Below are 27,523 nucleotides of genomic sequence, written 5' to 3' on the forward strand. Positions count from 1 at the left end.
CTAAGAATTTTACGACGTCAATGGTGGTGTTATTTAATAAAAAAGGCTGCAATGTATATTAATATCTGATAAAGCTTTAGTATTAGAAACTTTGAAATTAGAATCGCACCAAGATTTAAGGGTGTATATGTCATTAGATATAGTTCTATGAAGTGCCTTGAGGTCAGGATTGCTGTGAAAGAAACTAGTGTCGTCTGCAAATAAAAATATTCCCCCACGGATGTTTAGATAGACGATGTCGTTTATAAGCATAAGAAACAAAATAGGATCTAATACTGAGCCTTGGAGCACTTCAAATTCTATTGTCTTGCAAGAAGACATCGTTGTATCAACCCTTACAAGCTGACTTCTGTTGGTAAGGACCGAACCAAAAGTTGTTGACCTTTGTAGGAGACCAAAATTTGCATTTCAATCAACTGATCTTTCAGAGTTCGAGAGTGTGAAACGCTCACTAGCTGAGAGAATTGAATAGAGTGTAATATATTGGTAATAGATGATATTAACCAAGATAATGGAAGAAACTCACCAAAAACAGTACCCTACATGGGAATGTAACTACTATTGCGGAGCCCAATAATATATGAGCTACAAAACCCACTAATAATAGAAGGTATAAAATGTGTAGAATATGAAGACGACTTTGACTGAACAAATGAGAAGGTATGACATCAACCCCTCTGGATACATAACGATTAAATGATAGTTAGGCCCAATCTGTAAAACGGGAAGAAAACCACAGTTGGTCACATGGGAAAACAACCTATGCATGGGAAAAAGGAAAGTTAGTCCAGAAATGGAATATCTGGGAATTAGTACAGTAGACTTACATGGAGAAATATTTCAAAGAAAGCCATAAAACCCGCTCTGCAAATGTACACCATAAATAAAAACTTTTGGTAGAATTATTTGACAGAGAAACTTCAAGCAAATATTCAACGAAGTGATACTTCAGCAATGTGTACATAACGTGTATTTTCTTACAGGGGCCATTAAAACTTATCCAATATTATCAGTAGGAGCTCTCCTGTGATCACGATGTTTAAATGCGGATTACAAACTCAGGGAAATGAAAAGCACTTGAAGGATTTAGATGATTTACTAATGGTAATCTCGAGAAAAGCTTCTTAGTATTGCTGAGTGATAAGAGGAATTGGAAAGAAGATGACATTATATACTATTACCCTCCAAAATTCAAACCTAAACGAGGCTAAGTATAGACCAAGAATCAAATACTTCGAATAAATAGGAACTCATTCTAGTGCCTTTCGGAAGTCTTCTCCTCCATTGTTGATAAGTTATCGAAGAAGATATTCAGCAATACTAGTAGTAGCTCCAGGAGCAATAAATGTAACGGATAAACTAAATTGGTTATAAAATGTCTAGACGCGTCTAATGAACTCAGCAAAAAAATAATATTTTCATAATCTAGGTGCTTTACAGGAGAATAAAGAAGCAATAATTTGGGCATATAGAAGGCTAATAAATTTTTTACTAAAACAAAAACCAAAATCGTTCTATATTCCCGGGGAAGTCATTTGAAATTAAAACTGAACTGTGTCTTTGAAACCTTGATTATCGATGAAATTCTGTAGTTAAGATACGGATTGTTGTGAGAGCTCTTGCAAATTCATCGTCGGTTAACAATGATGCGCGAACATTTAATCACTTTCACCATACATCGAATTTTGTTAGAGAGCTTGCAAAAACCACAAAAATGAACAGAAAAATAATCGAAGAAACATGTGCGTCGTGCCTCCTTTCTTTTCTCTAAATTAAAATATCTATTCAAAGCACGACATTTGGGAGTCTAAAAACCATTCAAAAGATTGTAACCGACCAGTTGAAAGTACACGAAGAGAGTATTTCACATATAGAAAAACAATTTAAAGAAAAGTAAGGAGTTTATAGACAAATGTAACGTTTGTTACATCGTCCAAATGTAATCCGTTGCGCTCACGACATTCATTTTCTTTCAATTGTGCCAGGGAAGTCACAGTTATTAAATCGGGAGTGCGTAGGGGCCAACTTATTACACCTCTCCTGGAGATCAATTTACCGCCAAAAATTTCACGAACATGTAGCAGAGAACTATTGGACGTGTGTGAAGTTGCTTCGTAAATACTGAAACCATGTTCTTTGATTCTATTAACTATTAAAGTTCAGGCGCGAAGAAGTCCTCTAACATTTGCACATAATTCTTCGAATTCACTTAACTGTCCGTGACATCTCAGCCCATACGGTCACTTAGACAAATGTAGGGATTTCTGATGCCTGTGTTTTGAATTGGTTTCACTCCACTAATGGCAATTTTGCTTGTTAACGTGTCTGTTAAGATGAAAAAGAGCTTCATCCGAAAACAAGATGTTAGTAAACGTTGAAAAACGCTCAATCATCTGGTTTACGAAGTCAAGCACTTCACCAGCATCCCCAGGCTTTAATTCTTTCACCAATTGAATTTTGTGAGGGTGCAACTTCAAATCTTTGTGTGACATGCGTATTAATGATGATCTATGCACGTTTAAAGCAACAGCACGATACCGAATAGACGTCAGGCTCGTAACGAACAGACTGAGCAACACAATCTATGTTCTAGAAGACCTCGGAAGTCCGGAATCTGCTTTATTCAGTGTTGATCCGGTGTCTTCAAACTTCACGAGCCATTCTCCCTCACGCACGTACAACGCACGGTCCCCGTAGAATTTATTATATTGAATGAATTAAATGCAAACTAAATATAATGTGTAATTACCTTTTTCGTATAAAAGAGAAGCAACTTTGTCGTTTCCGTAATGAGCTGCGATGTGTAAAGGCGTAAATCCGCTTTTCGAAGTGACGTCGGGGTTATGTTCGTTCTGTAGGAGAAGAGAGGCAGCTTTGACGTCATCTTTTTTGGCAGCGATGTGTAAGGCGGGTAGACGGACTTTGCCCCGAGTGTCGTTTTCCAATAGTACAGCAACCACTTTATCATGACCTTGCTGCATTGCAACTGCCAATGGCGTAAATCCATCCTGAAGCAAGTATATCATACATATATCACACATAAAACTAACAGAATATTTGACGTGAAAAAATAACATTTCATCATATTTATATTACTGACAGTAGTATATTAAATAATGAGAGAAGGTAAAGTTACTTTTAGGCGAGTTATGTACATTCCAATGAATACTTATTTTTCTGACTATTGGTGCTTATAACGTGCTTACAACGTTGAGTCGAAGCAGTCTCTCCATGTCTATGAAAAATTACTTTGGGTCATCTCTAATACGTACCAAAATAAGCACCCAGTTTTGATGAATTCAGCTTGAAATAAATACCTATGAGCGAATTTGAGACACTCCGCTCTAACACAATGTTTAATTGATCTATAATAATTTATTTAGTTTCTACATTTTTTTCAATCAAAAACAAATATTTTAGGAACTCGTAGATGAATTTGAATGAATTCATTCATTAGTTTCTAAGGCTTATTAATGATTCATTTGCGGTTCGTAGCACATTTTTTTGTATTTTACATTTACACAGAATCCCAATGAAAAAACTTACCTCCGTTGCTAATGCTTGATTAGCTCCTTTAGATAACAAATATCGTACACAGCCATCGTGATTTTCTTGTGCTGCCATATATAGTGGAGTGAAACCATTTTGGGATTGAACATTTAAAGCAGCACCATGTTGAACTAGCAGTCGAACAATTTCTTCTTGACCGGCTGAAATGTATTAAAAAAATGTGAGTCAACGAGTAATTTGGTCGAACTAAATGAACCGTTATTTTCATTGTCGTAGCAGATGAAATTTTCAATCCAATCAAATAGAGAGATATTATTGAAATTTATCGCTGAGTTCAGAATCATTAGATGAAGTTACTAATTAAAAAATGCCATGATCAAAGAAAATATTTCTTCGTTTGCTTTATAGACTATCAAAAAGCGTTTGACTTCATTCGGATGACTTGGTGTTTTGCATCCTAGGATGTTAATATTGATAGTAAAGACATCAGGATCATACAAAAGCTGTATGCAGATTAAATAGCGTAACTGCAATCTAGCGGCTCTATAACTACAGAACACCTTCAGATACTTAGAGGAGTCCGTCAGGGATGCATTCTTTCACTCATGCTATTTAACATATACGTAGAACGAATTTTTCAGCTGGCATTAAAGAACCATCGAAAAGGCATTAAAGTAAATGGAATAGGCCAGGTATTCGAGCATTTCTCTTTCTCCGAATTCTTTAATGTAGCACCAATTTATTTGAAATTTTGACAGATGATAGGTGTGTATCCAAAAAACGAGATCATCTATATGATGCCGAATTTTGGAAGTGGAAAATTTTTCACCCAGAAATCAAAAGATCAGCAAATTTAAAGTAAAAAATGTCACATAAAGTGTTTTCGCCAGATCTATAGTTTTTGAAAAGTACGATACGAACAAAAATGAAGCTAATAAAAAAACAAAGAAATCAAGCTATATTTTAAGATCTTAATGTTCTACCTAAAGAAAGTTATAGATTCTTGAATAGCTTTTGTTTTACGTAATTGAGCATTTAACCTCAAATAACGGGAAAAGGGTACATTTTTCAACAAAAAGTCAGAGGATACTTTTTAAAGAGCTTAAAAAGAAAAGAGCTTAAAAAGACCTTTCATATGACCACTGATAAAAGTCGTTTCGACTGAAATTTCAGTGAGATATGATAGTTAAAGCTAAAAAAAAATTGCACTAAAACTAATGCCATTTCATTAGAAATCAAAATTAAACTTATCCCTTGTACTAAATACTTTATTTGGATGTTATTTACGACATCTGAAAGTTTGGCCCATTAGAAATGCATAATTTTGAAAAAAAATGAGTATTAAATAATACTTCTTTATTTGATTTTTCAAATAAAAGTTTTTGTTCATTTTTTCTCCATAACTATAAGAGATACAAAAACAAATAAACAGTCAAATTGAAACATTTTTTATGACGATTAATTTGCTTTTTTTATTTTTTTTGTAGCATAAAAATTGACGGAGTTATAACCAAATTAATCTGTCACTATAGTGCGAGGATTGCTTATTTGACCGTTTATTAAGAAAATGTGGAGGGTCTCAAGCCCATCTAACATTCTTAGGCTTGTAGCCCAGAAAATTATCTTCAAAATGGTTTTTTGTAGGATGTGATAGCTTCAAAATTAATGGAAAAGTCCCCCTAAGCCTTAGATCGAGGGTGATAAAATGTTATATTTGGCCAATCCTTTTGTATGGTGTGGAGACGTGGTCCCTGAAAGTGAGATCCTTAAACAGAATAGAAGCAATACAAATGTGCTGTTGCGCAGACTTCTACGGATCCCATGGACCGAGCACATGACGAATGAAGAAATACTGATGAGACCGGGTGTGGAGAGAGAACTGATCTCCATAATTAATCAACGAAAAGTATCTTATTTGGGATATATCCTGCGAGGATCGAAATATTCAACTCTCAAGCTCATACTGACGGGAAAGATCGACGGAAGGAGAGGACCAATGCGTAAACAATATTACTAGCTACGAAATATAAGAAACTGGTGTGGCATTCAGGGTGCGGCAACAATTATTATTCGTAATGCAGAAGAGGGGTGCCTTTAGAAAACACCTACACGTTGCACAGTGTATGGTACTTGTAGAAGAAGATGAAGGTAATAAATAAGAAATACGAGGTCTTCAAACAGAAAGTTTATGTTTTTTCAGTCGACAAACTCAAAAATAAGATATCTTCAAATAATCATCAAAATATAGTGTTTGTAAATTCATTTCTTAAAAATAATATCGAATGTTAATGTGGAAATTCACGCTGTTTGTATTCGTTTACACCATTGTTTTACGAACTTTTTTGTTTCATTAACTACTTTTGAATATTTTGCTACCTTACTACCAATTTCCAAATCTCGAAAAAAAGTGAAGATTAGATCTATCTCTGTAGCTGAGTTTCAACAATAATTAACAGTTTTCGAAAAAAAAAACAGTTTAGAATTGATTGCTTGATACGGTTAATTATTTGATAATAAAATCAACACAACAAATTTTTAATTAAATTTTAATTGATTGTACCTTGAGTACCAAAAAAGCAAAACTGCCCATGACTCCATGTAGCTCTACTTTTTTGAAATCTACATTGTCTCATAGCACAAGAACCAATCAATTTTCACAAAATTATTTAGACGTGGCCGACATTTTAGTTCTTCACTATCGAAACCGAATAAATTTTCATTAATCCCCGCTTCCGATTGTGGCTTGTGATTTCACCATAAATTCTCCACAAATATAGAAAAATTTGTCAGAAGTTTTGCAGCTGCGGCGTGTTTGATTCCGAAATTTTCGTCTTTATAATCACTTTTTGCACTATGAGAAGCACTTACTATGAAGCTCAATAGAATATAAATTTTTAATGTTATTTTTACGTTTATTATTCTGAATAATACAGTTCAGGTATTTTTTCGACCATAAAATTTACCGATATTGACCGCCCCTTTTATAAAATTACCCACCTGCTAATGTAAACAGGGATAATTAAGCTATTAAAAAGTGGTACGTGTTAGGGCTTAATAAATATTTTTTCTATCATTGGACGGGTATTTCCATTTTAAAAATAAAGATCTCGCCTGTGTTACGAAACTTATGTCGACCAGTGTAATGAGTCTTTCCATAATTAAAATTAAAAGTGTTTAAAAATAGTCCTTTACATAATACAAGAACAAAGTCATTCACTGATGTCACGTTTTAACAAAATTACTAGAAAACATTCTGGGTTTTTATAACCTATGACATTTCAAGATAGTTATAATAATAAACGTAATCAAAATCGAATTTTGGTTCAATAAAAAATTATGCCTGTATACGAGTGCGTTCTACTGGAACGGTCACTTTTAAATTAAAAAGTTACTTAGATGAGAATAGAATATTTCCTTTTTCAACATAGTCTTTCAACTCCTCATACTTAATCTAACGAATTTTTTGAACAATCCTAAACATAATATTTCGGAAGTTATGCCAAATACGCGTTTGTGTATCTTCTCAGATTTGTTTGACATCGCTTTCTACTAAAACATACATAAGTTTGGAAACAGAAAGTAATTGAAAGGAGCCAATGATTGGCTCGTTTTCCTGCAACCACAGTATAATGAGAAACGATTTCTCGGGAAATGAAAATTATCCGCCATTATAGTGAGCAATAATATCTCACTATTAGTATGATAAACCAAGTCAACCATGAATTACTACTCGTATATATGTTAAATTGATGAAGAATACATTTACCGGCGTTTCCATAACAACAAGACCAAAACGCTACACAATTATTATTGATGTTAATTTTCCAAACGGGAATAGATTTATGATTGAAATTTATACTAACAATTCAGTTTTGTTGATTATTCAGATTCAGAGTTTGGAAATACGACTCTAGATGTTGTCAAAAACAAACCGATATTGCTTCCAAGCACATTAAGAAAAAAATATAAAATCGCTTACAGTAACTATGAACTAGACATTCTAAGCCAAAGTGAATTGTTATTCTTGAAAGAGACAAATGCTTTATTGTCAAAAAATTGTTACAATTTGTAGACAAAAGTTTGTAAAAACTCAAAAACAAACATGAAGATAACTAAATAAATCTATAGCAAAATTACACCAGTATGCAGCATGTTCGGAATTAAATATTATTATTAGAATAGAAGTCGTAGAAGGCACTTTCCAGTAAATATGCGGAATTATTGTGGAATGCGAGAAAAGATGATATCGATTTGATTTCAATTGGCAAGTGATTGTGCATTTTTTGCATTAAAATTGTATTAATAAATTGTATTAAAATATTCAGCCATTACCAATTCTGAACGTGGAATAGGTAGGTAAAGGTCGTGCTCTGTGTTCCTAAGTGGATAGTCGTGCAACGATCTTTCTGAAATTGGAGTGCTTAGGCAAACGGATTCAAAGATGAATAAGGAAGAGTCAGAATTTTTAATCATTTAAAGAAATCCCAGCAGTGAGCCCTGCTGTTTAGTCCGAGTAAATATCTAACAGCTCTCTTTTGTAGTTTGAAGATTCGCTCAAATTAAGTCACATCTCACGTACCCCAGAAGGGAAGGGCATATCGACTCAATTAGAGCATAATAGACCGTTAAGGAGATGGATAAGTTCAGTTCTTTGGATTCTGATTTCAGCGCAAAACAAGAGGAGCTCCATTTTTTAAATAAGGTGACAATACGTAACTCCCCATTTCAAGGAATTGTCTACAATAAGAATTTTATAGAATCAACGAAGTCATTGGTGGTGTTATTTAATAAAAAGGCCGCAATGTATTTATTATGATACTATGATGAAACCTTAGTTTTAGAAACGTTGAGACACAGAAGATTAGAATCGCACCATGATTTAAGGGTGATTAGGTTACTAGATATGGTCCTACGAAGTGCCGTGAGATCAGTGTTCCTACAAGAGAAACTAGTATTGTCTGCAAATAGACCACTGATGTCTAGATAGGCGATGTCGTTAATAAGCAGAAGAAGCAAAAGAGAGCTTAGTACTGAGCCTTGGGGCACTCCACATTTTATTGGCTTGCAAGAAGACATCGTTGTATCAACCCTTACAAGCTGACTTCTATTGGTAAGGTATGACTTAAACCATGCGAGAGGTGTTCCCCTGAAACCGTAGTACTGAAATTTGTTAATTAAAATATTATTAACACAATCGAAAGCCTTAGAAAAGTCTAGGCTAGAGTAGACATTATTTATGAAGGAGAATGTAGCATCATTTGTGCATTTGTTACTTAAAAATCCAAATTGATAGGTAATAAGTATTTTATATTTCAACAGAAATGATAAAAGCCTCTTTTTGACCAATCTTTCTATGGTCTTAAATAGATAACGTGGAAAGGAGGCTAATTGGGCGAAAATTCGATGCTTTTATCTCCTCCTCTATGCAGAGGTATGATTATAGCCGACTCAAGGCAATTGGAAAAAGTGCCATTTTGAAATGGAACGTAAATTAAAGTGGTAAGGTGATTTAATGTGTAATCGGGCAGACTTGAAAACATTTTTAATGTAAGTTCATCAGTTCAAGATGAGTATTTATTTTTGTGTACTGCGAAGCTCTGCTAAAACTAACGGCATAAAGGAGAAACTGTGTAAGTTAGAATTAGCATCAGGAAGATATGAAAACGGATAATGAGAAGGAGTTATTAAATATTATAAATTTTTGGCTACATTCACTAAGTAATTATTGAAGTGAATCTCTTATTATAATAAATATCTGTGGCAGCTGTTATTATTTTATGATAAATTTTTCTGTATAGTTTCACGTAATTTTTTGAAGGAAACAATATCCGAAAATTTTCTTAGGTGAGATAAAAATCGCATGTTCTTTGCAGATACACGTAAACCTTTAGTGAACCAGGATTATTTTTAATACGCCTGAGGGGAAAATAATTGGATGCCAGACTAGTTAGTGTTTTTATGAATTTATATAATTCAAAGTCCACATCATCAGAGAGCATGTTCCAGTCAATTGTCTGACAACGGTGCTTGAAGTTTTGAAAATGTATTATCTGAGATCTCAATACAGAGATCTGTATTCATATGGTCATTTTTAAAAGCAGAAAACTACTTACACATCTTTGCATGGGATGGAGCACTTCAAGGATACTATTTATTTAACTTATTGCGAGTTTTTTCAAATTGTTTTTCCACGTTAGAAAATGTTTATGTTATACACAAAATTCTCTTTTATATCGTTTTACCTAAGGGAAAGTTTTCTCGGTCTAACTATTACAACTAATTTATCTGTTACTTTTATGCGAAATTTTGACAGATGACATAAGAAATGTGGCGGAAACGAACGTCTCCACCAAATCACCCTCGTACATATCCCTTGTGTCAGTGTTGCCGCTACCTGCATGGAAAATATTAAAAAAATAATAATGAAGCCACTAATATGATTAAAACAGCTAAAAATAAATATTGGGCCAATGCAGTGTAATTGTGCTTTGTCATGTCATTTTATTACGAGATTGGGGAGTGTCACATGTTTATATCACATTTATATAAGAGTGATATAAACTGAGAACAATATTTGTTAAATTTTGTTACGATTTGAATTCTAATTTCATTAAATAAAACTTAGGACAAAAACTGGTTATCCAATCTATCAACGAAAAAATACTCGGCTTGCATACTTTTTATAAATCTTTGTATTTGAGAATTGTGTTATATTATGGATATTACGACGGTACTCACAATGTTGTCACAATTAACCTTGTTATTTCAAACGTATCACCATTTTGATATTTAATACTCAAACGAGATGTTGAATATTTGTCAAATTATCTTTACATCTGAAATCTTGTAGCCGGCCAAATTTTTAACCCTCTGATAGGCGCATTATGATTCGTAACCTGGTCGGACACAATTCATCTGAAAGTAGATTTATTTTTATTTTAACCGAAATAGAAAGGATGAAAATTCTAACGACGCTCAGTAAGTAGAATTATTGTAGGTCAAAGATGTTCAAAATCTGGAAGACCAGGACTAAGAGACGGTGTAAAGTTAGATAATTTGCTGTCATTAGAAGACGACCTTCACGCAGCTACGAGGATGGTCTTAGTAGTACCTGGCCTGACCTAGAGACGGCGATAGTTGCTTGGAAAATATGTTTCAAGTTTGAAGACGCCACGTTTTTTGGTATTTGTTTGACAGCCATCAATAGTGAACGTTTTCAGTGGAGCATGGAAAAAATTGGTCATCGTTTTGTGATGTTATGATACTTTTATTTGAAAGGCATTAGCCAAACCAATATAAAAGACGAACTAGATTCTACTCTGGGTAAGATTGTTCCTTCGTTACCAACAGTAAAATATTGTGTAACAGAATTTAAACGAGGCCGTACGACCTTCGAAGACCAGCATCGCAGTGGTCGACTAATTGAGATGACGATTCGAGAAATTTTGAAGTAAATCCACAAAGGGGACAGGCCAAATTTATTGGTCCTTTTTTGATTCGCGGGAATTTAGCAGCTTCGCGACATTTGGAACATCTTCCACCCGGAGACTTTTTCCTGTTTCTCAACCTTGAAGATTCACTTGCAGGAGAGGAATTATCGCAAACATATACGCCTATTTTGGGCACAAAAACTACAACTATTATTTGCATCGTTGGATGAAGTCTGTAGATTTAAAGAAGACTTTGTTGATAGAATTGATTATGAGGAAAAATGCCTTGTTTCTTTGTTACGTCGAAAACTTTCCAGAGAGCCCAAATACAATGTATTTTGTAGAATATTATCTCATATATTCAAGTTTATACGACTAATGAGTTATTCCTAATTTAGAACAACGATGTTGTCAAGACTATATACCACGCAGATTATAATTTTGAATAATTTATTATTGAAATTCTAATGTATCGAGCTATAATTACTTCACGCTTTTTTACGTACATATAGAACATACCAATAAACAATTTAGTGATATCTTATTCGATTGTTGCGCGTCAGTAAGCTTTAACTTACCGAGAGAAGCTATGTGTAATGAGGTATTTCCTTTTTTGGTCGCTGCGTCTGCAATAGCACCCCGTTTTAATAATTCTCGAGCAATTTCTATGTGACCATCTTTTGACGCCAAATGAAGGGCATTCAAACCATTCTGAAACAAATTGTAAATAATACATTGACTAAACATTTACAAATTATATTATTAGTACGGCAGCAAGGGGGGTCCCTTAGCCCTTTTATATTTCCATTTTAGAGCATCTTCCTTTGTTTTATTTAAGTGTTTATAATGCTATAACTCTTAAACAAAGAGATATATGAAGGAAATATTTGTTTCTAAAAGATCTACATAAAAGGTCTGAATAGGTTTTTGCAATATTTAAAAATTATCAACAATGCACTTTATCAGTCATTATAGTTTTCCAAATCAATTGCAGGTAATAAAAATCCATTTTTTGACCCGTTGATACAAGCAATAAGAAATAAAAAAGTATTTTCCTTATCTTGTCAACGTCTGTAAAAAAAATCAAATCAAATTGTATTTACTTATCCTATTCTAACTTTTAGTCGTTGCCTAGATATTTGAGGTTTTAAATTGTATTGTATTGTACTTTTTAAACAAGTTTTAATTTTTTATGTATACTTTTAGTAGGCTCAATTTAATAACGATTAAATAAAATTTAGACCACACCTGGATCTCTAAAAATTTATAGAAAACATTTAATATCTGGATAACGGTAAGGTTTAGGTATAGGAAAGTATACATGAATTTGTCTTATTTTGTACCCTTGAATGCATTAAAATAGAAAAAACCGGGTGGTTCTAAAAAAATAAAGAAATTTGATATTTATGAAGTTTAACTTTGAACACTTTTTATACACACCCTATATAAAATGAAAAGTTTTTCAAAGTAGATTCTAATACGTCTGACCTTGCTGAAAGCAACAGAATAAAAACCATATTCATATCTTTAAGGGTATCCTCGTAAAAAAATAATTTAATAGCTTCTGCAACGGTGAAATTTTTTACAAAATAATAATTCAAAAATTATGCATTTTTCGAAAAAAAGATTTTAGGCAAAAGTCTACTAAAATTTTACGCAAATTTCAAAAATGTATTCATATACAGGGTATTCTTTTCAAAATAACAAAAAAAAGTAGAGCCGGAAGTCTTCCATCTTTGAAAATATTTTAGTTAAAAACATTGTATCCGAAAAACCAAAAGTAGAAATTTTCATAATTTTACTATAAATATTTTGCCTGATACAGAGAGTTTTAACTCGTAACTCCGTATAATGCTACTTGACATGAGCTTGTATGGGGATTATCTTGAATGGCTGATAGAACATCTAGTTGTTTATTTTCATATTGGTACAAAGTAGGTTAATAAGACATTTCTTCGTCAGTGACGGCCTTTTCAAAATTTATTTATACACCAATATTTAATTCGTTTTATAATATGTTGAAATACTCGTATCATCAAGAGTATTTTTAGACGACGCCATTTGAAAATTGTTCGTTCTGTATTCATTTACATACCGAAAGTTACGTTTTGAGTGTTCAGTGTACTGAAAGTGACAGTTCCGTACTGCAAAACACTTTCGGGACGTTCTGGAGTACACAACTTTAACTTCCTTAAATGTGCCTCTAGCCACTTCAATGTTGACAGTTGACAGTTTCACTTCATAACATAATTTTTAATTTTCTGAAATTATTTGTTGATCTACATTCTCGATGACTAAAAGTATTCTCGCAATAAATCAAGATGTTCACATCAACAAATATCCAAAACTCATAAATTTCCTGAAGAAACAAAACAAAGGGTACACTGCAAAAAAATCAAAAACTTTAACCATGTTGTGTACTACTTTGTTGGACTAGTCTGCTGCTCGCCTCGCAATTTTCAGACTCGTCCAAAAAGTAGCACAATTACTGTACATATTGATATCGCTAAATAGGTATTTAGAAGACCTTTCAAATAATGGATTACAGCCCCCACATTTCCAATTAAAAATTTTAGCGACGACGACATCTTGCTCAAATAGATAACGACAAAAATAGAGAAGTATCCTTACGAATAGCCTATTTGAAAATGAAAATAGATTTCAGGATTTTTCCTTATAGTCGCCGGTTTACGAAATAACAAATTTCATTTGCACCATACTGAATAACAAACCTTGAATATTATTCAACTTGTACATATATAGATATGTACAATGAGGTCATATGTAGCTACGTAACAATTTGCTTCGATAATAATTTTAAATTTCGATAAAAACGATGTCACAGTGAGTGGTTAAATGGAAATAAGGTAACCACAAATTGAGTATTCCACGAAAAAAATTTATTAAAGATTTAGTACGTCATGTTCCACCGCTTTGCTAAGTAGTTATTTTGGTTAAATTGGATGCACATAAGAAAGTAATCATAGAGTAAAATCGTGAATTTATCCATTACAAAAAAATAATTACCTAGAAAAGAATTTTTGTAGTTTGGAAAATAGCGTTTACCTTGCCTCTAACTGCTCTAGTAACGGTTAATTTAGATATGAGAAAATAACCACCGCGTTGGGGACAATTTATTCATAATATTATAAATTCGTTTCAATCATTTAAATTGGCATGCTAAGCCGATATACGGAGTGTGTGATAATGAGTTGTGTCAGGTATCACCATAAGAATGGCTCTCGTCCATCTATCGCCCAAATTCAAATCAATTAACGCTTAGACGGGCATGGTATCATACGAGGATATATTGACAAATAAATTCTTAGACTACTATAGAACCAAACAAAATTTCAATGTCAAAATATTTTATTACTCAACATATTCTCAACCTGGAACATCTCTAGACTTTTCAAAAAAAAAATGTTCTGCAAACCAGAACTCCATAGCTTTTATTACTTCTTCGTTGGAAGAAAATTTACGACCTTTTAAACTTTTTTTTATTTGAGAAAGAGATGATAGTCGGACGGAGCCAAATCTGGTGAATAAGGGAGGTGTTCTAGTAATTCAAACCTTAATTCACGAATTTTTTGCATGACAACATGAGATTTGTGTGTGGGGGCGTTGTGCTGTAAAAACAAAACACCTTTAGATAGCTTTTCGCGTCTTTTCTCTTTAATTTTTTCCCGTAGAGTGATCAATAAAGTCGAATAGTAATCTCCAGTTATTTTTTCACCTTTAACCAAAAAATCAATCATGAGTCCTCCCTGGCAATCCCAAAAAACTGAAGCAAGAACTTTTCCAGCAGATGTTTGGACACGAAACTTCTTAGGTCTTGGAGAACCAGAGTGTCGCCATTCCATGGATTGTTGCTTTGTTTCTGGATCGTAGAAATGTACCCAAATCTCATTCATAGTAACAATTCGGCTTAAGAAGTCTACTTCGTTTTCAAATCGCGCACAGATCGAACGCGATGCTTCTACCCTTGCACGCTTTTGGTCAACATTCAACCATTTAGCGATCCATTTCGCAGTAATTTTTCTCATGTCCAAATTGACGTGAACTATATGATGAACGCGTTCATATGAAATATTCAGTGCTTCACATATCCGTTTTAATGTCATGTCATGAACTGCATATATATTTTCGGGAACTGACACAGAAACTGGCCTTCCCGATCGGTCATCGTCTTCAATGGAAAATTTACCTCTTTTGAAGCGTGCAGTCCAATTTTTCACGGTCGCATACTAGGGACATTAATCACAGATGGGTATTAAGCATATCTTCGTAAATCTGCTTACCTCTTAACCCTTTTAAATACAGCTACTTGATGATGCCTACTTACTCCAATTTTTGGATTTTCACCATTTCGGTGGACATCTTTTTTCTTTTAATTTTTTGCGTAACTCTGGTTTACTTTTTTGACGTCAAACTTTACACTGACATACCATCTGTTCAATAATTTTTCACACCATTTTATATCTAACGCAGCCCCATTGTTCGTCAATCCAATTGACGTTATTTTTGGCGAATCGTGGTCTGGCTGGGGTTAATTTGGAGCCACTAGCTGGTTTTTTTGGCTCAAGTCTTCGTCTGAGTATCCAGCCACTTATCGCGTTTCTCTGAGCTCTTTTTCGACTAGAACACCAGTGAAGGTGAGGTTCCTAAGCGATGTGCTCTCGTATGTGCACCTTTTCCTTCCGGAACAGCGTCTTCGATGAAAGTTACCAGTCTCTTTTTAAAGACGGTGAACACAGGAAACAGCAAACTGACTCATATTCAGCGCATTTGCCACCTCTCGCTGACTCTGGCCTTATCGCAAAACGGTGAAGAAGCTTAAGAAGCTTTATCACTTGTTGTGATGATAGTTATGGGTAGGGTAGATAATCTTTTATTAGGGTCAGTTGTCCCTAATTGGCACTATTAAAAACAAGCATAAGCATTAGCTTTAAGATTTTAATAAAAAAATACAATTTCGTGTCCAGTTTCATATGCGCATGCTTTGTTCAAAATATGGTCAGTGCATGTGTTCATTCACGAATTAATTATGAATGTTTAATTTGACCTGACCGACATCACCGCTTCATTCTTGGAAAAACTTTGACCACCGAGTCTAAGAAAAAGATTATAATCCGAGGGGCTGGATCTGGCGATATGGGTGCATGGGGTAGCAATTCAAACTGTAATTCATTAATTTTGGCCATTGCATTAACGGATGTGTGAGCTTCTAGCCAAATGCGGCCGTTTTTGCTTGATTTCTTGGTTCAAACGTTGTAATAAGTTGGCATATTAATCGCCATTGATAGTTTTTTTCTTTTCAAGATAGTCAATGAAAATTATAACACGCGCATCCTAAAAAAACCGACATCATGACCTTGTCTACAGATAGAAAGATCTGAGCCTTCTTTGGGGCCGGTTCTCCTTCATGATGGACCCACGTTTCATCCATGGTTATGAAACGGCGCGTAAAATCGGCTTTATTTCAGTGAAACATTGCCAAACACCTAGAAATGAAAATTTCTTACCGACGCTTTTTTTGTTCTATTGTGAGCAATCGCAACATCCATCTTAAGTGAAGCTTTCTCATATCCAATCCCACTTCCAGTCGACGATCATCCAGTACCTTTTTGTGTATTTTCTTCTGGAGTCGTCACCTGCCATGCTGGTCTTCGCAAGTCGTACGGCCTCGTTTAAACTTTGCTACCCAATATTTTACTGTTAGTAACGAAGGAGTAGTCTCACTCAGAGTAGAATCTAGTTCAGCTTTCATAACGGTTGTGTTAATGCCTTTGAAATGAAAGTATAGTATCACATAACTATGTTTTTTTCATGTTTACAGGTTAACTGAAAATGTTCACTATTGATAGCTGCTAAAAAATTAGGGATCGGTATCGATAGTTCGATTTTATCAAAACATCGATGGTTTCACGAAATCATCAATGATTTTCTTTCGATGTTTTGCAGTTATCGATGGATTCCTAGTTGTTGAAAAGCTACTTCAATTAATAAATTTCAATTTAGCCAAGACTAATTATTTTATAATTTGAAACCCCTCCCATGAATAAAGAAGGTTGTGGAACACGGGTGTACGATTTGAGTGATTTCAGAGCGCATGGCAAAAAAAGAAACAATCGATAGATAAATCAATGCCCGAAGACCTTTCGTTATACTTAAATTCCCCAAACGAGAAGATTTAGCAGAACCCTCTGGCTTACTGGAAAATGACGAAGGACACTTAACCTACTATTTTTAAAGTAGTATTCAAATATGTGTCCCTAATCGCCACTTCAGTTCCATCTGAGCCTCTATTCTCCCAAGCTGGTCTGAATTTGAACTCTCTCAGAATCGCCTCTCAGAAGATATGGCTACGAAACTTATTTTTCTGCATGAACTAGATGACAAATTTCGGGAAAATCTAATTCCCAATATTTTTATTTTAAAATTTTTATCTTTTTAATATTAATTGATCAATTGTTCTATATTGTTTTTAATTATTATTACAACTTAAATTGTAAAGTTTATTTCTTTTTAATGAAATTTGTTTTGAGGCTCATAACCCTTTTTTTTCTCCTAATTATTTTTGTGTAATAATGATTAAAAAATTACAGATGATTTTTAATTAGGTAATACAACCAAATACATATTAAAAATAACTAGGTTTCGTTTTCGACTTTAAAAATTTTAAAGAAACAAAAACTTGTATTTATCTATCAGCTATTACGCAAAATTAGTTAATTTACAAACAGAAAAATCAGTTAATTCACAACGTTTCTTTCATATTTTCATGAGACTATGATCTTAATTGTTTTTTTATTCCTTTTTTGTTCTTTTACGAAAATATCTATGTTTCAAAACATCGATGATTATCAACCATCGATGTTCACTAAATGAAAAAACATCGATGGCAAACATCGATGTTTTGTCTACCGATACCCATCCCTAAAATAAATACTAAGCAACGTGGCCTCTTCAAACATATGTTGTATAGATTGTGTACTCTATTGCACAGTGCAGCAACAACAGCAACTACAGCCATCTCTAGGTCATGCCAGGTAGTTCTGGGACCATCCTCGTATCTTGATGGACAGAGCTGAAATTATACGATGGAGGAGCACAGGCATCAAATCCAATAAAAATATTAAGCCTAACTTTATTTAAAAAAAATTATGTATTATATATTAATTCTGAAACAAAGTACGCAAATAAGCAATGAATATATTAATGAATTCATATATCGTAGATGAAATAAAACAATAAATAACTGTGTATTTTCTTCCTTCTGACAGTTAAGACCAAATGAACACCGCATAAAATGTGCCGGTTAAAAAAACCGTAGACGATATTGTGAGTTAATGATGTTCGTTGAACCCGAACCATTGAAGTATTTGTCACACGCCCCACATAGGATCGTTATATATGCAGCTGTTATGTTTCTTGTCCGTGACATCTGTTGCATCTGTATTATCAAACTTCAAGAACCACAATTGTAATTGAATAATATTAGCAGATCATAAACCCTAAATTAATAATCCTTATAATTTATGAGCCTCAAACAATAGCAATGAATATAAATAACGTTATTTATTCAAATTATACTGTACACAAAGTCCAGCAGAAAATTATTACTATGCAATTTGACTAATAAAACCGCGAAAACATGTGAATTTACTTTATGTTGAACGTCTTTGTTGTCATTAAAATTTCTTCTTCGCTTTAGGGCTATTGAAAATTCCAAAAATATAGAATGGATCCGTACCCTTTTTTCTTTTAGTTAAGTGGTTATTGGGAAATGGGAAAATAATAATGATGCACTATGAAAGAAAAGTGAGATATTTAGTGGATCCGGACATCAAAACACTTTTATGTCGAGGCTCTTATAGCATGTTTTTCACGAATACACGTGTTTCAAAAAATTTAAGCTTCTAAAACTAATAAAAAGTGAATAAAACATAATCTTTTGCTGATGGTAGGGATTGCAAAAAATTATTGTAAAAAAATCATACGCATTTCGAAAGGATAATAATTAAATTTAGAAGATTTTATTTTCAAATTAATCATAATACATTGTAATAGTACCAATAATGATAAACTTTTCCATAGCCACGATATATTTGTTATCGGCATTGTTTCATTTTGTCTCAGTTTAATTCATGTGAGTCTTAGAAACTGTACTCGGAATAAAATCCATATATTCCTAAAAACATATTAGAGCTAGTAGCACAGGTCCCAAGCTGATTCGTTACAAGCAAAATCCAGGTCGAGTATCAACTTTTTATGGAATGATGATATTCTTCTAGTTTATTTTGTCTAAAAATCGAAGAATATGAAATCTTCCACGTTATAAAGTCAGTTCTCAATGCTAAAACGTTGTTTACTTATATAGAAATTGCTGTTAACACAAAATGTTAAGAATCCATACAAAGAAAAGTATTACAAAAATTGTTGAACTTTTCTCATTTATAAAATACAAGAGCTGCGATACTCCTTCGGGAAAATCAAAATATCTGCGAGCTGTCTCTCTGTGGTCTTAATATTCAAAAGAATACTTGCTTAACATTGAAGAAAATATGAAGATTTCTAATTATTCAAAACTTTTCGCAATTTTTTAAAGAGAAAATTCGGCTGAACTTCCGAAAAGCGCACATGAAATTTTATAGGTGATGTCGATATTTTTGAAATTCCCTCGACCTCGCAAGGTCGAAAATCGCGGTCGTTTCGTGTGCATGTAAGAAGGAGCAGAAATTTTCGCCATTTTGCTTGTTCATTGAATTAGTGGCAACTAAAACATTGCAAGTTTTTTTTAGGCTCTCATATTATTCGGAAATAACATCATCCCAGACACAGACCCTCCCAAAAAGATGGAACCTTTTTAAAATAGCAACATTTAGACCAACAGAGGCTCAAGCAAAATTTGGTCCACTAATAATAATCTTGTGCTGCTAGTCAATCAATGGTGCAGCAAGCAGAACCAGTTTGCTAAATGGTATGATGATTTTTGGTCACAGATGTTTCGGAAAAATCAAGGACAGATCGTTCGACGATAAAGGTTCAGCGGCAGATGACACATGGTTCGAACGATTGCACACTAACGTCCGCCAAAAAATAATCATCACCTATTGATTTTCACAAGGACTTTCATTTGAACAGACGATAAAAGAGGCATCAATCTTGGAAACAGTTTCGTCAGTATCAGTGAGCGACATCTTCAACTATGCCCGTGAAGTTTGTGTGACCAGTTTAGATCGAGCATATGAAGATGAAGGCCAAATTGGTGGGGATGGTTGCGTCTTTGAAACAGACGAATGTAAAATCGGACAAAGAAAATACAATAAAGGGCGCATGGTGGAGGGTCATTGGATATTAGCCGGTAGCCGTCGAGCTTGGCGGCGACGGCTACCGATTGAAAATATGTCCTGATAACTCTAGAAGTAACGAAACATTAATGGAGCTGATAAAGAAGCATGTCAAAGTCGAGACATTATACTGACTGCTGGAAAGGATATCTGGCGCTAGAAAGTGAAGCACTACTACCAGCACTTTACAGTCAACCATCAAAAGCACTTTGTTGACCCTGAAACAGAAGCCTACACCCAAAATAATGAATCCAGCTGCAGGCACATGAGAAGAAGAATATCAAGCGGGGGGGGGGGGAATCGAAAGTAAATTGGACCTGTATCTTTGTGACTTTCTCTGGAGACGGCGAACCGGCGAAAAAATGTAGATCCATTCGATGCAATAATTGTAGATTGTATCCTGGAAAAAATGATCGATCTTCAATGGAAGAGGATGAGGAAAGTGACTAAATTTTTGTAGAATAAAATTGATTTTCATTTATTTTTATTGTTTTTATGTCTTTTTCGGGATCGGGAAATACGTCGATGCTGTCGATTCGGTCAGGTTAGGTCCGGTGTGTTTACTATCGTATTTCTATTTTTCTTTTCTTACCTTCCAATTCCTCTTGGCGTTTTTCATAAATTTATCCGAAAATTCTTCTTATGCATCCGAAAAAATATCGAGAGATTGAATGAAAAAATTTATTGTGGGAACATTAAATGAATTGGCTTAAAGGGATTTTCTCTACACTAGTTTTGATCGGCTCGTCTGCTAAATGGTATGAGGTTCATCCATGTAACACAAAAATAAACGGTATAATGTTATATTCTTTAATAAATATTTATAAAAATACCAAGTAACAACTAACACGTCTTCCATTAAAAACAAAATGAGGATTTAAAAGTGAGCACGGCGGGGGCGGACAGGACATGAAATATACGATCAGGGGATTTTCAGTATGCACAGGTCTATCCTACAAGTGTACTTATTCATAATGGACTCAACCAGTTCAGCCTAGGCTGAACTAGTTTCTTCTATCGGCCATAGGACGCACTGGTTTAGAGTAATCTGTACGGATAATCCTATCGCACTGATTTGGCCTAGGACAAACTAAAGTTTCCTAAAATTAGGTTTGATAAGTAGATTTATAAAAGAAAGTTTCTATTTAAAAAAAAATATACAATTAGATATCACTCCTTGCATGACGAAGAAAACTTCTATATAGGATTGGTAAGTATTCATGTACATATGTTCATAAGTTTTTACGTTTCCGTGAACATAGTTCCAGTGAATTAAAACCATAACATCTTGATTATCTAAGTATACTTAAATGATCAAAGATTACTTGAATGTAGATTTCTATTGAATACTTCCATATGTATCTCGGCGGTAAACTAAACGTTTAAATAAGATAACTATTCATTTAAAGCTTTCACATCATACTGTACGTATTATATCCATATTAAAATACAAAGTCGTCCCCAGAAATAATTTTCTAGGTATGTATGTATGTGAATATTGGGGTATCATATACACAGCGATACTGAGGAACCCAGAGTTTACAGCTGATCTGTTGTATGTTTTTGGGTATCCATTAAACTTTTATTTGTCCCAGAGGCAATAACATTTTTTGCCATTGGCCAAGCTTGGAGTTACTCAATCGCTAACTTACACGTCAATCCCTTCTCCGCGATTTAAGAAACAGCTTAATCTGTGGATAAGGGAAAAGAGGCATGGCTCCAATCATATGACCATCAGACCTGGTAATGCTGCAGCTAAGTAGACGTTAGATCTAATCAAAAGACACGGGGAAGTCTATTATTACAGGTACAATAGATACAGGGTCAATGATCTGGACTGTCGGTTCTGTGGAATAGAAATGTTATAAAAACACGGAGCAAAATCCCAGGATTTGACCATTCAGGCTACCGATACCCCAAGGATTCTCTAGTTTTGAAAAACCTATATGGGCTAGAGCGAAGGAGGGACTCTAAAAGAATGACTGAAGTGAATATGACCCACAAGACCTCCCGAATCTTAGTAATAATAGTAAGTTACTAATTACTATCTATTACTATAGACCAGCCTATCAACTTTACTTGAGTGAACATTATCAGATAACAAAGCTATTGGTTTTATATCAAATCCTTCTGCAGTTTAATAAACAAAAAGAAATTAGTTATCTTATTGGTAGTAAAAAAAAATAATTTAAGCTCCAGCGCCAAAAGGATCACAACAATTAGGGTGTCTTATAAACTACGAATGAGGTACTTAACGATTCCCTTCCTGGGAAGAAAAAAGTCCCATCAAGTTAGATGGGCAAGTAATTGAGTGGAATCTGTACGTATAGTTTTTGTATTTTTAATTGCATTAGCTCATGAGGAGCAATCGAAAACTCAATTCGCTAATCCGATCGCATTTATATGCAAAGCAACATATCGAAAAATAATGTTAACTGCTGATCAGCCAGCTGCCCTGGAAGTCCCACTTAGAAAAGATGTGCAGGAGCAGCCTTGTAGCTAGGCGGACCATTGGAGGCAGTTGAAGCTCAAACCTTCTACCTTCATCTATATTCGAGATCATCTTCAGATTTACGATTCCTTGGTCTGGGAGAAGTGGATTGATGCTGAAGGTATATATGGAAATGAGCTACCAATACAGCACGGGCCGAAGAAACTCAGGGCGGAGGTAATTCTCATAATACGGCTTGACAGGATCAAATGGCTGCAAAACTACTAGACAGGAATTTAAAGGTCAAGCTTCCCAGCAGGACCAAGGCGAAGTCAACCATGGATCCAAAGAGGTAAGCTGGTTGAAGACGGTGTATACAAAATGGTAAAATGGTTGCGTACCTTACTACTTTCCCTAGTAAATTACGCTTCAGTTGTGAAAACCGAGCTAGTTGTAATTCTTATCGGCACCAAGCTTGCTGTTACAAATAAGAATAAAAAAATTATTGCACACATCTATGCAGAGTTCGAAGCGGTACTAAAGACATTGTCCCCGAATCAAAACTGATTATGGCACATAGTAAGCTGGTTAAAAGGGTGGTAGAACTGCTCTGAATCTATGAACATATGAAATCCAGGGGCAATAAAATTGTCGAGGCCTAGCAAAGCTTGGAGATACTTAACTGCTAACAGGGCTAGAACCTGCGGTGAGTAACCCGTAATCGCAAATTAAGGTACACTTTAAGATATGAGAGAGGGAAAAAATTCAGAGACATTGCTGTATTATATGTATGCTGATAGACTAAAACATTCAGAATGGAGATAAACCACTCAGGAATATTGCAATATTGATCAATTTTTAATATTCAAACGTTTCTATCTATCTAGCTCAATCGATACGATTATAATTGGATCACATCGTTTATGATCGTGAAATTTTCACTAACGTAATTTAATTGGGATCGTACCAGTTTGGCTGATGAAGAGTGTCCAGGAAAGACCAAAGCTGCTATAACCAACATTGCAAAAGTTAATCAAATGGTAGAAGACGTTCATGGAATCAAGGTTGCAGAGGTAGCAGATTGTATTTGCTCACTTTATATCAAAAACTCATTGGAATTAATATTTTTGAAGCTCTTTTGAAGTGGTTTGAGCTTAAGAGTGTGATTTTACCTCAATTTATATTTCTAGAAGAAGCTTTTAACCACATATTTCATTGAGTACAAAAAGGAAAATGATGCGAATTTATTTTAAGATGCCCACTGTCGATCAAGTTCAAAAAGGCAAAGAATTATACGTTCAGTTTTAAAAGATGAAGAAGCCACTTCCTTCTGTTGCGTAATGAATTCGAATAAATGTACTGAAGGAATTTTATTCAATTAAATTATGGGTGTTTGGATTAAATAGATTAGACTGTAGGTCATCTAGTTCACAAAACTAGTTTTTATTACGTGCGCCGAAGTTATTTTAAAAGTAACATGAACAAACACATACAACAACTAACAAAAAGTAAGCAGGGTAAATAATTTCAAAAACAGTTACTAGAAAAAAAATTATATGCTGTAATTTCCTTTGTACTTTTATTCATCTTCATGTTTTTCTGAAACTAAGATGGGATTTCCTGTTCATGATCTGAATGAATAGATTCACATTCGGAAATCAACGAGTCTACTCTAGTATGCCATTGAGTGAATATTTTTTTTAATGAAAAGTTATAAATTCCTCGAATATGTTATTTATTATTATTATGAGCACCACATTGGATGTGGTTGCTGAGGCTTGCAGTTTTTTGACATACAAACTTTCTGGTATGGAATTTGTCGTAAAATGCTTTTTATATATAAATTAAATCATGGAATTAATGTAATGAGAATGAAAGGTTTTCGTATGTTGAACGTACTGAAAAACCGATAAAAATCTCGTTCGGGTCTTGGATACGCAATCAGGTGATAAGTGATCTCTCTGGTTCAGGATTACCGTTTCCAACAAACTCTTCAGATGCATAAGCTCTTTTTTTACTTGCTTCGATAATTGGAATGGATTAATGAATTATACGAAAAGCTTGATTTTGGGGGTTTGGCTGAAGAGGGGAAAGACGTACAACAGTAAGAAATGTCTCAAACAATTGTTGTTATCATTTCTATTCGAATTGGTGTTGTTAGACAGACCAAAGAACTGATCCATTTTCTAGTTATATTAGGTTTACTTCTTTTTGACCGATAAAAATATATTTTTCTTTGGAATGCGATCTTTTTATAATAAATCACTGTCTTTTCATGGAATTCATAAATCCACTTCGAAAAAGTCAAACCTAAAGCCAACCAATCCAATTATGATAAACCAGGAAGTCTTAATTTCATAAATCAGAGATCTCAATAAATAAATCCTCCGAAGACCCAAATTACCGTTTCTTTATTACGATTATAATCCGGAAAATATTTTCCACTTACTTCTCATTTATTCTTGATTTTCCTACTCTTTTTATAATTCGTTTTATGTACGTGTATTGCTACAAGTTTTGAGGTAGACAAATAAAAACAAATATTTATAGTTGGATATGACTTTTATGTTCTTCAAAATATTCTCCATTACCTCTCCATCTGGAACCAATGGTCAAAGTATTTTTTCCATTCCGATTGAGGTACCTCCAAAGCATGTGATTTAAATGCATCAGCCGCTTCTTCGGGTATAGAAAAACGTTCATCTCGCAATTTATTGGGGGACTGTACAGCGGAGTACCCATTAATTCGATGTTTTGACTGTTCAAAAACGTTTTTGTTTGTACTGATGTGTGAGAGCTCGCATTGCTGTTGTGGAGAATGATTCGTCTTCTGCAACTGGTTTCCCTAATTTTTTGTATATTTTTGACAAACAAATGCTGATGTACTAATCAGAATTGACAGTTTTGCGTTACTCTAATGAAGATTTGATTCGAGGTGCTCCATACGCAAATAACTTTTGTTGGATTTGGCTCGTCTTGAAAGACTCATACAGTCGATTGTTATTTAGTTTCGGGTTTATATCGATAGATCCATGATTCGTCACCAGACACGTCTGTTAAAGCTCCGTAATTGAATATTTTCAGCATTTTTTACACCAATCAATACGAGCTTTTTTAAACGATTGCCAAATTATGTGGTATACAACACGAAGTAATATTTTTGACATTCAAATGTTCATGCATTATTGAATGTATGCGAGTGGATCTATTGCCCAAGTATAAACTTTAAGTAGCAACTCTCGTATAGAAATAAATTTATCCGTTTGGATCGATAACTCATCAATTTAGAATTTGTGCCTATTCCTGTATACTATCGAATTTTCATCATACAATTCGTGTGCTACTACCTATAAACGATTGGAAAACAGTTTGGGTCTCAAAGCTTTTATCTCTCAACCAATTACCAAGAAGATTCGAAGGAGTAATTGGAAATACTTCAACACGCTCTTATTAACTTCGAGTAAATAAGTATTAACCTGGGTAACGGAATCTTTGAACTTCATTTTCCTCCACATCGCCTCCACGCCATATTAATTAGAAATTTTTACACAATTATTAAGGACAGATGACAATATGATAAATTCATAAATTATACTTATGAATAATACCTTGATTCTTGTAGGGTTCATCAGGAGAGCATGCAATCTTTGGGCTTTCACGTGAATTCAAAATCTTGCTCTTGTACACTTGTCAAATATCGATGAGAATACATTAATTTGATAATTTTGGAAAATAGTCTCATTCAAGTACATTAGGTTTACCGATGTCCTTCCGGAGACGCGGCTTTAGAACCGGTGGAGTAAATAAATAATCAATAATCAAAATTTTCATTCTGAGATATGAAGCAAAAACAGGGCTATATGAATGATAATGCTATCGGTTATTTATGATTCCGGTTGTTAGCGGCTGGAAGCATTTATAGCACTTATTCGCATACTATCCTTAGACGGTATACGAAAAGAAGAACGCAAGTATTTAACTGTCAAGAGTCTCATATAACGATGAAGCAGTAGATACAATGATTGATTACGAATTGAGTCATAAGGCGAGTCAATATTCCAGTATAGTAATTGATTTAAAAAACTGAAAACTCTTAGTTGATTGAACTAAAAAAAAAAAATAAATTATAATTTGAAAAACTAAAGGAAGCGCTTTGTTGTTTCAAATGGATCTCCCTGTATATTTGTCGCTTTTGGAAACCCTTAAGAAATACTTAGTTATTATTTTTCATCTAATCTTCCTGATACCTAAATGTCATAATTTGGTAGTTATAGCTACATAATAATACATTTAGGTGACTATGACTACTAAAATAACAAATTTGACGTTTCAATAAATTATTATAGTTGAAGTGTATTGAAAATCACAATGGATTGTTTATCGGAAAAAGAACGAATCGATATTTTAATGATAGGTGTAGAAGTCAACAAGAAACATGTAATACCTTTAATAATTTATATCCTAACCGAAATCCCATACCAAGATCTGTTGTCAGTAAATTAGTGGAAAAGTTTAACGAAATTGGTTAAGAGAGAGAAAAAGTGCATCGACTGAAAACTTGATATGTTGGTGTCCTTTTAGAAAACGATCCACACTTGGGTACTAAATAAATATGCAGAAAATTTGATATTTCGCAAACATCGTTAATGAAAATTTTACGTGATAATAAATTCCATCCATACAAAGTAACGTTGGCTCAAGAAATGTCAGATGACAATTTTGATAAACTTGCAGAGAAGAGTTTGCAGACCTAATAATGGAAAAATATTACAATCAAAACGATCCAACTTTTCTAAGTA

At 34.0% G+C, this 27,523-nt stretch overlaps 1 protein-coding gene across 7 annotated transcripts in view; it reads right to left on the bottom strand.

The window, feature by feature from the left end:
• The window catches only part of LOC130446929 (ankyrin-3-like), a 200,686-nt gene that overhangs the window by 118,769 nt on the left and 54,394 nt on the right, over positions 1 to 27,523 (bottom strand). For all 7 annotated transcript variants that reach the window (XR_008910193.1, XM_056783461.1, XM_056783459.1 and 4 more), the window contains exons 3-5: positions 11,519 to 11,651; positions 3,547 to 3,710; positions 2,750 to 3,008 (exon numbers count right to left, since the gene is read on the bottom strand). Coding sequence is in view for 6 of the 7 variants with exons in the window: in XM_056783461.1 (XP_056639439.1) it covers positions 2,750 to 3,008; positions 3,547 to 3,710; positions 11,519 to 11,651 (556 nt within the window). In the remaining variant the exon portion in view is untranslated. The remainder of the gene's footprint in view (positions 1 to 2,749; positions 3,009 to 3,546; positions 3,711 to 11,518; positions 11,652 to 27,523) is intronic.

This window comes from Diorhabda sublineata, chromosome 7, assembly GCF_026230105.1.
Source record: "Diorhabda sublineata isolate icDioSubl1.1 chromosome 7, icDioSubl1.1, whole genome shotgun sequence".
Lineage (NCBI taxonomy): Eukaryota > Metazoa > Arthropoda > Insecta > Coleoptera > Chrysomelidae > Diorhabda > Diorhabda sublineata.